Source organism: Erpetoichthys calabaricus, chromosome 13, assembly GCF_900747795.2.
Source record: "Erpetoichthys calabaricus chromosome 13, fErpCal1.3, whole genome shotgun sequence".
NCBI classification, from domain to species: domain Eukaryota; kingdom Metazoa; phylum Chordata; class Cladistia; order Polypteriformes; family Polypteridae; genus Erpetoichthys; species Erpetoichthys calabaricus.
In genome coordinates this window covers 32026779-32039023 of record NC_041406.2, presented here as the reverse complement: position 1 = coordinate 32039023, position 12245 = coordinate 32026779, and the positions used below count along the sequence as shown (strand labels likewise).

Below are 12245 nucleotides of genomic sequence, written 5' to 3'. Positions count from 1 at the left end.
TTGATTTTGTATTTAGTCACTGGGGTAGGCTCTGTGTGCATGAGAAATGACAACCAAAGAATGTTCTTCTGGAAGTAAAATGCATGTAATTCTGTGACGAGGAATAACAAACATGGGTGTTTTGCACCTTGCAAACAGAAGAGAGGCTCACCTGTCAGACATAATGCATTAAAACCTTAGCTGATCAGCATTAATCAAAAAAATAATAACCATGTAGAGGTTTCTGGTTTTAACTCCAACTTTGATTTAAACAAGAGGTTTAAGGAACGCTACTTGTAACTTGAGACACTGAGCAAGTGCAATGCTTGAAGTAAATGGTTTCAGATTAGGGAGAATGTGGAGGACACTTGTAGAAAATAAAAAAATAAAGGACCTGCGCCAAACCATTTCAGTGGAAGGCTTTTGAAATATTGTGCCAAGTATGAGGGGGAACCCAAAAATAACTGGAATTGTGTTTTAATAATTTCTTTCAAAATTCTCTCCATGTGAATGAATGCACTTTGTCCCAATGGTTTTCCCACTGGTGGAAACATTTTTGGAATTGCTGAAGAGGAACGTTGTCTAAGGCCTGCAGTGATTTTTCTTTGACATCCTCCACAGTACAAAAACGCTTTGCTTTGAGTTCTTTTTTCAAACGCAGGAACAAGAAAAAGTCACATGGAGCAAGATCAGGCAAGCAGGGAAGGTGGCAAGAACTCCAAGACACACAAGTCAATTCTAAAATCTCTTAAATAGTCCAATGACAATCTTCATAAATTGCATCGCAAACTTTTTCAATTTTTTCGTCATTCCTTATTGTGGAAGGTTGGCCAGATCTTGGTTGGTCTTCAAGCGACATTTCCCCTCATTTGAAACACGAAAACCACTTACAGATGTGTTTTACTTAAAGCTTTCTCTTTAAAAGCAGTTTCAAGTATCAATACAGTTTCAGCAGCTGTTTTCCCTAAGAGAAACAAAATTTTACGCAGACTTGCTGTTCTTTATGATCACCCATCACAAAAATTGCAGAACACGTTTAATAAGCTCCAAGAAAAACCGACACAGAATGCCATATGAACAATACAGAGCAACGGCACTGGCAGACTGCCACAGAATACTGCAAGTATGCTATACCTAGCGTCTAGATTGCGTGCCAGGTACAGATTCCGGTTATTTTTGGGTACTCCCTTATATATCTTTCATGTAGTAATTAGAACAGTAGAAGGTTCCAAAGCTATGTAAAGAATGTGTAGAAATTACAGTAGCTAAAAACAAAAACACTAAAACTTTAAATGACTTTAGACCAGTGGCTTTGAAATCACTGGTTATTAAATCAATTCAAAAACTTATAAAGAGGATGCTCACAGAGAAAAGGGGTTTATTAGATCCATTTCAGTTTGCCTACCAGTCTAATAGAAGGACAGAGGATGCCATTGTCACTTTGCTTTAACTCTTGTATAATCACTTATTATACTCACACAAGGCTCTTGTTTGTAGACTTATTATTTTTTAGTACCATCCAATTAACCATTCTTCAAAACAGATTTTGTAAAGATTTTAATTTGTACTTCAATTTGGTAGGGTGGCTGGTAGACTTCTTAAAAAAAGACCTCAACAAGTGAAAGTAAACGTTTGTCTGTCTGATATACTATCCTTATTCACAGAATATCCTCAGAGGTGTGTTATTTCACCTCTTTTGTACATTCCATGTACTAATGGTTGTTGCAGTAAATGTGAAAATAGGTTTATCCTAAAATTTACTGATGACTTGGCAATTGTAAGCCTACTTAATGAGATTTAAATTAGCTATGATCAAGCAATGGTAGATTATTTTGCTGTTTTTTTGTACGACTAAACATTACAAAAACCAAGAAATTCCATCCATCCATCCATTCTCCAACCCGCTGAATCCGAACACAGGGTCACGGGGGTCTGCCGGAGCCAATCCCAGCCAACACAGGGCACAAGGCAGGGAACCAATCCCGGGCAGGGTGCCAACCCACCGCAGGACACACACAAACACACCCACACACCAAGCACACACTAGGGCCAATTTAGAATCGCCAATCCACCTAACCTGCATGTCTTTGGACTGTGGGAGGAAACCGGAGCGCCCGGAGGAAACCCACGCAGACACGGGGAGAACATGCAAACTCCACGCAGGGAGGACCCGGGAAGTGAACCCGGGTCCCCAGATGTCCCAACTGCGAGGCAGCAGCGCTACCCACTGCGCCACCGTGCCGCCCAACCAAGAAATTAATAACTGATATTAGAAGAGAATTTTTCACCATTCACCCACAAGAAACAATCATCAAATACCGGGCAGCGGAAATTGTTAAAGTTATCTATGGACAATCATAGTCTCAAAGTCAACTTCAAATGAAAACAGAAAAACCATCTGCAAAAACAGACAGCAGTGCCTCTACTGTCTAAGTAAGCTGAGCTTTTTAGTGGGAATCCTACCGTTACATCAATCTATTATTTAATAAAATACTAAAGTCTGTGTGTCCAGTGTCTCTAAACAATCCAATTAGTCAGCCTTTGGAGTGACTGGTCAGTTTTGGTGATGCAGCGAAAAAGACAAAAGAGGAAGTGTGACTGTGAGACGCATGAAGAGGAGAAAAGGCAAGAAAAATGCCTTGCAGTTAATGGAAGAGTATGAAATTCATGGCTTACAAGAACATGCTCAAGAGTGGGAGCACCAATGAAAAAATGTTCACACACACACACACACAAATATGAAAAAAGGCACAGAAGGTACATGTAGAGCTAGAGATGATAAATATTTTTTGTAATTATTCTGTTACCTGTTTGCAACAGGTACCACGGCTAATTTTTTATAAATCTGTATCAAGTCTGTCTTTACTTGTGTTCTACAGGCCTGGTTTAGAAATTTTAATGTCTGGGAAAAAAAAAAACGAATAAATCAAATTGTAAAAGGGAGCAGTAAAATAAGGTCTGAAGAGGCAAATCTGAAAGATCTGTTAAATACGGAAAGTAGACTGTATGTTGTCAGAAAGGTCTCAGTCAGTACATTCGCAGTTCTACTTGTTGCTGACAAGATACAAGTTCAAGGGTTTTAAGGATAAAAATCAACCAGTTCAAATACTACTTCATCCCAACTGCCATTAATCCTCTAAATAATCTTCTTTAATTAACAATCACAGGTTTAAAACTTGGGATGAACAGTTACTGTTTGTATCAATCATTAGTCATGTCTTAATATTGGTTTAATTTTATATGTGTGATATGCAGAATATTATGTTATACCATAAATATTATGTTTACAGCTATACTTTATTTTTATAAAGTCTATGTTTGACATTTGTGTTCTTTGAGAATCATTTTTAATGTGATGTTGCATTCTCTCTGTAAAACCTGCTGACAAAATTCTCACTAGGGACAAAAAAATTGAATGGAGGCTTTTGCAGTCCTCAAAATGCAGTCTGGAACTTTGTGTATACAGAACAACATGGGAAAGGAAGATATCACAAATGGTAAATTCACATAGAATGTGAACACAGCAAATTGCAACATAAGTGTAAAGAAAAACACTTGATGTCAGAATTCAGTGCTGACTAGCTGCCACCATCTACTGATACCAAAAAGCAATTAACAAGCCAAGTGTGGGGTACACACACTGCAGCCAGCTGCAGTACTGTAACAGGTACTTTCAACCCTTTATAAGGGTTCCACTTTCTCATATGAACTGTAAATATTAGTAAGTACCAAAAGACATTTTACTTTTGTCTAACACAAAATAACCAGAGCACGTTCAATTGTTATGTTGTGTTGATTTCTTGATTTGTTTAGCACTGTCTCCAGCATACAAAAATAAATTAACATTTAATATTGTGAATCAAATACAGTTGACAAACGTTACTACTTATTACCAAATTACCAAGTAAACATCAAACATATTAATAACAATTAGAGAAAAAAAGAAAAAAACTTTTACCACTGCTGCAAAGTAAATAGCCATTAGGGGATGGGAAGCCAAGAAGAAATCATATAGCCGAAGAACATGACGGAAATCCGTGAGAACATGTCCATACCAGGTAATCAGCCAGCTTAAAGCAAAAATTGTGCCAACTTCTGCCCTAAGGAGTTGAAAAAAAGGTATAAAACCTTTAAATAATTGTACATTGTACTCATTAATTATGAGACTCTTATTTATGTATTATTTACTCTATACAGTGACATGAAAAAGTATTTGCCTTCTACAAGGATTCATGTATTATTGCAAATTTTTGACACTGAACATTTTCAGGTCTTTAATCCAATATTAAATACAGGGCACTGGAGTAATAAAAAAAATGTAATTTATCAAATCAACAAGTTTACCCAATATCAACAGAAGCCAACATAATCACGTTGCCAAAAAGTTCCACTTTTGTGTCATCTGTCCACAGAACACTGTCCTGCAAACTGAAAGCAACCATAGCAGAAAAATGTCACAAATTAAGCAAGACATAGATTAATTTTTCTTTTAACTGGGAATAAAAAACATTTGCAAAAACAGTATTTGAGCCAAACCAAAGAAAGCTTGTTTCAGGCAAGTCAGTGGTACTCAAAGTGTTTCAGAGCAATGAAGAACTTCCGCAATACAATCACCACATTTATCTTATTAAAGGTATTAATGTAAAAATATAAAACAAAAACATTCCAATCCAATGCAGTGTTGCTGGATTTGCATTTCAAAGCCCTGGATTTCAGGCAGTTACCTATAATAATCATTCGAACATACAGATTATATAACAGTACGCAGCCTAAAAGCACTGACGCCGCACAAGGGATGCACGTCACCTGTAGCTATCTATCTACAGGACAAGTATTGGTATTTTTCCAAGTCATTTTTTTACAAATATGGTATATATTGGTTTGGAACTTGAAATTGCACTCATAAAGGAAAAATATTTTAAACAATTTAAAAAATACCTAGTCTTACATTTTCAAATAGAACTAATGGGTACCAGGGTCTCATTTTAAGAAAAGACTTAAAACTTATTGAATATGTCCCAAAAAAAAAAAAAAAAAGCAAACTACTGTAATTAGATTTAGCCATTTTAAAAGTAGACCGGCTATGCACTTTACTTCACCACTCATCTTCTTCAGCAGCAGCTTTCAGGGCCAGAGTCGTGGACTTTACTTGGAAAACCATCACCTGAGTGCCGATGTCCATGTGTGAATTTCTGTCTCTATTCCGTAGACAATTATAACTGAAAAAGTCACACTAACAATTGCTTATATACTTTCACTATACAGAAGCTTTCTTTGCCATTTTGCAAAAATATTGCATGGTGCTGATGTTTCAATATTGCAGGCGTGTACTTCAGTGAGAATACTGAGGTGACATTATAGGCATCCAACCATCCATCTTTCTAACCCACTTATCTAGGGAAGGCAATTCCTAGACAGGGTGCCAGTCTCTCAGAGGGCAAACACACACACACAATCCACCAAACCTGCATTTGTTTTGACTATGGGAGGAAACCGGAGAAGATGCAGACTCCAAGAAGGGAACACCCGAGACATGAACCTCTCATGAAGTCTCATTCACTGCAAGACAGCAGTGCAACCAGTGCATCACTGTGCTGCTTAACAGTAACAAGAATGGGGGTCTTCTGTATCTTCCACTCATTAATCTCTTCATATATTTTTCTCCACTATAAGCATAACAACAATAATGATCCATCCATCTTCCTAACCTGCTCATCTAGGGCAGGGTCATGGGGCAACAGTCCATCATGGGGTGAACACACATACACACAAAAACTAGGACCACTTTAGTAACTCCAATTCACCCAAGTTTAATCAAGTTTGAATTTCAGTAAGGTTAGTATAGATGTTTCAACAGAGGCACAGAGTGGTAGCATAGAGCTGTCATTCCTCAAAGTGCCAGGTTCTACATGGAGTTTACATGTTCTCCCCACATTTTTTCAGACTGACTGGTATCAGTGAGTTTTCACTCAAAATTGTTGTTGTCTGTTCTTTTATTATGATATCCTCACTAAGAACAGCTCGTCATGCATTAAAAAATGTGATAATTGGTTTCTGGTGTTTTAATCTGCTCTAACACACACTGCCTTTTTCCATCTCCAATTACATTTTTTATCACATGCATGCACGACATGCTACAAATAGTGAAATGTACAGGTGGCTTGAATCTTTCAAAAATATAAGGCCTTTCTTAAAAATACAATACAGCTCAGTTCAGATTTATTGTCATAACTCAAACCATGGCATGGGAGAAGCTGCAAATACAGAAGCGATCAAGAAATGTATCCTTGCCTCAAGAAAACAGTTTCAAGAACCTGTGATAAAATGTATTATTTTACAAACGGCAGATTTTCATAAACTGAAACCTTTCCTACTTCAAAGTGGATATACTCCATCCATCCATTTTCTAACCCGCTGAATCCAAACACAGGGTCACGGGGGTCTGCTGGAGCCAATCCCAGCCAACATTGGGCACAAGGCAGGAACCAATCCCGGGCAGGGTGCCAACCCACCGCAGTGGATATACTGTGTTTAGTAACTTTTAAGGCTTTTCTTCACAATGGAACCCAGATACAGATTAGCTCCATTATAAAACAAAGGAATGGGCTAGTTATTTTTTAGAATTTATAAAATGCACTTCACTTTAGAATGCAATATCATGGGACAAGCTAATAAATACTGTATCATGATTGTGAAGAAATAACTTTGACTTGAAAAATACCAAAAACTTATACTGTAAAGGATTGCACTGACCAAAAGTGTGCACTTCAAGCTGACATCAAAGTGAATTTAAAAGAAAGACTGGTTCAATAAACTGGACAGCACCACAGCTTAAGACATATTGAGCGAAAAAAAAAGAGTGAGAAGGCAATCACAATAAGCACGTGCAGAGCAGGAAGGAACAACTTTGAAATAAAAATTGTTACCATCCACAAGCAAGATGAATGGTGTGCCATATGGTGATTGCTTTTATAGCTATTCCTCAGTGACACGAGTTAATTTTGTAGCATAGATGTCATACAGCAGCCTGGCTGTTATAAATAAATACCTAATTAAGTATAGAATGGACTGATGTAGCTGAGCAATTTAAAAGTCACTTTGCTTTGATACGATACGATGACTATCACCTTACAGACCACCTGATTTGTGCTGGCAGGCCATAAGTGGTCTACAAAGCACACTTTGAGAACCAATGCTTTAAATTTTCAACTTGGATTGCTAACAAAGTTTTCGCAAACATTAGCCAGCCTGTTAAATACCAAAATTAACCAATTTATAACAAATCACTAGACAGATTAACCTTAACCATATGCAAACATGTGACATTTGCTCAACTGGTACAAGGAAAAGACACATCTTTTTATTTTTGCGACGGTTTATGATATTACCTGTAGCACCGGGCACTGGCATTACTGTAACGAAAAGCTTGACAAGCCTTGCAATACGTTCGAGATATTCTATCAGCATGCATTTCTCTTTCAAACCAGTGTAACTTGTATATTTTAATAGCTTATAAACTGACCTGTCGAATAGTTACAGGCTATTGTGCTGGTGATTTACATTGCACTTTGTTTTTATAGCAGGTTTTGCAGTAGCTAGTCATATGATTAAGTGGTCATTTTACAAAACCATAGTGTTTATACAGTTAGAACATCAACAGGGGAGGAGGAGTAGTAGTTTTTTTTATTTGTTTTGTTTTTTGTTTTTTTAATAGAATTATATATTAAATATTTACAATACTGGTCAAAAGATTTGTAATACCTCACTTTTTCCAGTTTTTCATCAAAGTTACTCAGTTGAAATGCAATCAAAGACCTAAAATAGTGATAACGTAAGCAGTACACTGCCAAAGGTTTAAATTTCAAGTTTAGGTTAGCAAACAATGAAAAAAGGAAATTAAAGAAAATTTCAACAACAATAACAAAGAACAACTAATGGGTTACAACCTACAGATGTTCTGCAGAAATTAAAGTAAAATGAGTAAATTAAGCCTTGTAAGTTGAAGCAAACAATTTGCACAGGTGTCCCATCTTCTGTTAATTACTTATAAACCCTCTGTCTGTCTTAAAGCAAAGTTGGAACAGACTGTGTTACTACACCCTCTGAAGTACTACTTGGAGAATGATTAACATTTATGTTAATTTATTTGGCTGATGCTTTTATCCAAAAGCGACTTAAAATATCTGAGATACAATTGGTTATATTTTTTTTCCCCAATTGGAGCATGTGGGTGAAATGACTTGCTCAGGGTCACACAGTGTCAGTGGTAGGATTTGAACCCACAACCTCAGGGTTTGAAGTCCAAAGCCTTAACCACTGCGCCACACTGCCTGCCTAACAAATTAAATAAGACAAACCATTATTACCATTAGAAGTGTAGGCTTTTTATTTAGAAAAATTGCAGATGGAACTCTGATTGGGTCTGCCAGATCTCTTCCTAAATCACAACCCAATCAGAAGACAAGTTCCTGAGAGTCCCCAGCTTGTGTGATAGGCACCGCAGAGCACCACAGCTTCAAGCACTGCTTAACAATGGTAAAAAAAAAACAAAACAAGTGTAACGACCTTGTGGTAGTGAGAAAAGAACAACTGGCTATTCCAAAGCCAAAACAGCTATCTCCTAGAGTTTCTGTATCTCTCTCAGGTCCTAACATTACCCTGCCCTATGTTTTTGATCCCCTGCTTCCTGAGCCATGCCACAGACCAAATTTACAGTCAATTGTTCTGAATTGCTTTGCTCTTTCTGACAGCCTGAGAACACCTTGAGCATCATCTCTGTCAGATCCACATTCTTTAGATGCCATTGAGTTGGTGAAAGGATGGTTCCTCAGTGTGACACCAACTGTCAGACATGGAGGAAGAAGTGTGTGATGGTCTGGGGTTCTTTTCCTGGTACAGAGTTGGTGACTTGCACAGAGTGACTGGCATTTTGAATCAAAAGGGTTGCCACAGTTTGACTGCTATAATACCAAAAGGTGGCAATTTTAAAGAATCAAAAATTTGAAAAACATTTTGTAAAATTAATGATTCCTTGACTAATTTTTTATTTCCCATTGCTTATTTGTTCTATGCCCCAATTTCGTGGAACATTAAGACATTAAAGTGCATGCATTTCCATAAACAATGAAAAATAGGAAGTGTTCTAAAAACTTTTGACCAGTAGTGTAAACATGTTGTACATATTAAATTATAAAAAAAAAAATGGTGGAAACTTATAATGATTATGTTTTCCAGCTTGACTGGAGCCCTTTTAGAAAGCACACTGTTCAACCAAGCCCCTACTACTGCCTTCTGAATAAAGTGTAAAGACATTGCTTTTTAACAACTTGTACCTGTAAATAAATGATAATTTAACAGTTATTACATACATAGATCTGTCATTACAGTATTCAAGTTATGTAACATATAGTTGCTTGACATTTATTTCACATCATCAAAGGTGAAACAGTCATTATTTAATGATCTATTATTATTTTTCAAATAATAATAAATAAAAAAACACATATTAAAAAAAAAAAAAAAAAAAAAAAAAAAAAAAACCACATTCCTACCTACACATAAAATCATGAAGGTCCTGGTCTACGTCTTGCAAAATTGGCATCAGGTAATTCAAAATATGCTTTGTGCTATCCATGGTAGGATCCATAAAATCCCTTTAAAATGTAAAAAATGATAAATATATATATTCTACTGGATTAAAGCAAATAGCATTTCAATAAAAGTAACTAATATTCAAATATAAGAAAAGCAATAAGGAACAAAAATAGTAAAATAAAGTACATAGTAAGTTGGAATTATTTTACAAATCGTTTATACTGTACAGTGCATCCGGAAAGTATTCACAGCGCATCACTTTTTCCACATTTTGTTATGTTACAGCCTTATTCCAAAATGGATTAAATTCATTTTTTTCCTCAGAATTCTACACACAACAACCCATAATGCCAACGTGAAAAAAGTTTACTTGAGATTTTTGCAAATTTATTAAAAATAAAAAAATTGAGAAAGCACATGTACATAAATATTCACAGCCTTTGCCATGAAGCTCAAAATTGAGCTCAGGTGCATCCTGTTTCCCCTGATCATCCTTGAGATGTTTCTGCAGCTTAATTAGAGTCCACCTGTGGTAAATTCAGTTGACTGGACGTGATTTGGAAAGGCACACACCTGTCTATATAAGGTCCCACAGTTGACAGTTCATGTCAGAGCACAAACCAAGCATGAAGTCACAGGAATTGTCTGTAGACCTCCCAGACAGGATTGTCTCGAGGCACAAATCTGGGGAAGGTTACAGAAAAATTTCTGCTGCTTTGAAGGTCCCAATGAGCACAGTGGCCTACATCATCCGTAAGTGGAAGAAGTTCAAAACCACCAGGACTCTTGCTAGAGCTGGCCGGCCACCTAAACTGAGCGATCGGGGGAGAAGGGCCTTAGTCAGGGAGGTGACCAAGAACCCGATGGTCACTCTGTCAGAGCTCCAGAGGTCCTCTGTAGAGAGAGGAGAACCTTCCAGAAGGACAACCATCTCTGCAGCAATCCACCAATCAGACCTGTGTGGTAGAGTGGCCAGACGGAAGCCACTCCTTAGTAAAAGGCACATGGCAGCCCGCCTGGAGTTTGCCAAAAAGCACCTGAAGGACTCTCAGACCATGAGAAAGAAAATTCTCTGGTCTGATGAGACAAAGATTGAACTCTTTGGTGTGAATGCCAGGCGTCACGTTTGGAGGAAACCAGGCACTGCTCATCACCAGGCCAATACCATCCCTACAGTGAAGCATGGTGGTGGCAGCATCATGCTGTGGGGATGTTTTTCAGTGGCAGGGACTGGGAGACTAGTTAGGATAAAGGGAAAGATGACTGCAGCAATGTACAGAGACATCCTGGATGAAAACCTGCTCCAGAGCGCTCTTGACCTCAGACTGGGGCGACGGTTCATCTTTCAGCAGGATAAGGACCCTACGCACACAGCCAAGATATCAAAGGAGTGGCTTCAGGACAACTCTGTGAATGTCCTTGAGTGGCCCAGCCAGAGCCCAGACTTGAATCCGATTGAACATCTCTGGAGATATCTTAAAATGGCTGTGTACCGACGCTTCCCATCCAACCTGATGGAGCTTGAGAGGTGCTGCAAAGAGGAATGGGTGAAACTGGCCAAGGATAGGTGTGCCAAGCTTGTGGCATCATATTCAAAAAGACTTTAGGCTGTAATTGCTGCCAAAGGTGCATCGACAAAGTATTGAGCAAAGGCTGTGAATACTTATGTACATGTGATTTCTCAGTTTTTTTATGTTTTAATAAATTTGCAAAAACCTCAAGTAAACTTTTTTCACGTTGTCATTATGGAGGTGTGTAGAATTCTGAGGAAAAAAATGAATTTAATCCATTTTGGAATAAGGCTGTAACATAACAAAATGTGGAAAAAGTGATGCGCTGTGAATACTTTCCGGATGCACTGTATAGACTAAGCGGACAGGCGGAGTGGTGGCTCTGAGGCTAGGGATCTGCACTGGTAATCGGAAGGTTGCCGGTTCAAATCCCGTAAATGCCAATAGGGATTCTGCTCTGTTGGGCCCTTGGGCAAGGCCCTTAACCTGCAATTGCTGAGCGCTTTGAGTAGTGAGAAAAGCGCTATATAAATGCAAAGAATTTTTTTTTTTTTTTTTTTTTTTTAAAGAATTAAGCAATTTTCATACTTAAAAACACAGCACAAATTTTTACATACTGTAGGTCTGATCTGCAAGTAGAGCACTGTTGCTGCCGTTGTTAAAAGCCTAATATTGTACTGGAAGACTGAAAAATGACAAAATACACAAGGTTATCTAGGTACAATAAGTAGTCGATTGTGGTTCTCTTTTAGCTAATCCGCAAAAAGGGAAGCCTCAAAGAAGGCAGTATAAGGGCAGGTTGCATTGTGATTCCTCATCATGCACTGCTTTGCCTCAAGCATTGTATTTGTTTATGTATTCAGTGTTACTTAGGCAAACTAAAATGACTACATATCAGACTTAGCACAGACAACTAGTTTATAATACGAGGGGTGGGACCCAAAAATAAAGAGAATTTTAAAAAAAAAATCATATATTTCTATGAACATTTCCAAAATTTAATCACCCTCAAAATACTCTCCCTGAGACACAATACCCTTGTCCCACCACTTTTTCCATTGTTCAAAACTATTCTGAAACTCATGCAAAGTGATAGCCTTCAGTGCCTCCATTATTTGCTTCTTGACCTCCTCTACATCCTGAAAACGCTTTCCTTTAAGG

General features: G+C 37.7%; 1 protein-coding gene across 2 annotated transcripts in view; it reads right to left on the bottom strand.

Annotated features, from left to right (window-relative positions):
- The window catches only part of zgc:63863 (uncharacterized protein LOC393372 homolog), a 95919-nt gene that overhangs the window by 33726 nt on the left and 49948 nt on the right, over positions 1 to 12245 (bottom strand). The window contains exons 5-6 of one of the 2 annotated variants that reach the window (XM_028818098.2): positions 9531 to 9632; positions 3938 to 4079 (exon numbers count right to left, since the gene is read on the bottom strand). In XM_028818098.2, the coding sequence (XP_028673931.1) occupies positions 3938 to 4079; positions 9531 to 9632 (244 nt within the window). The remainder of the gene's footprint in view (positions 1 to 3937; positions 4080 to 9530; positions 9633 to 12245) is intronic. The other variant, XM_051936043.1, reaches the window with a different exon arrangement.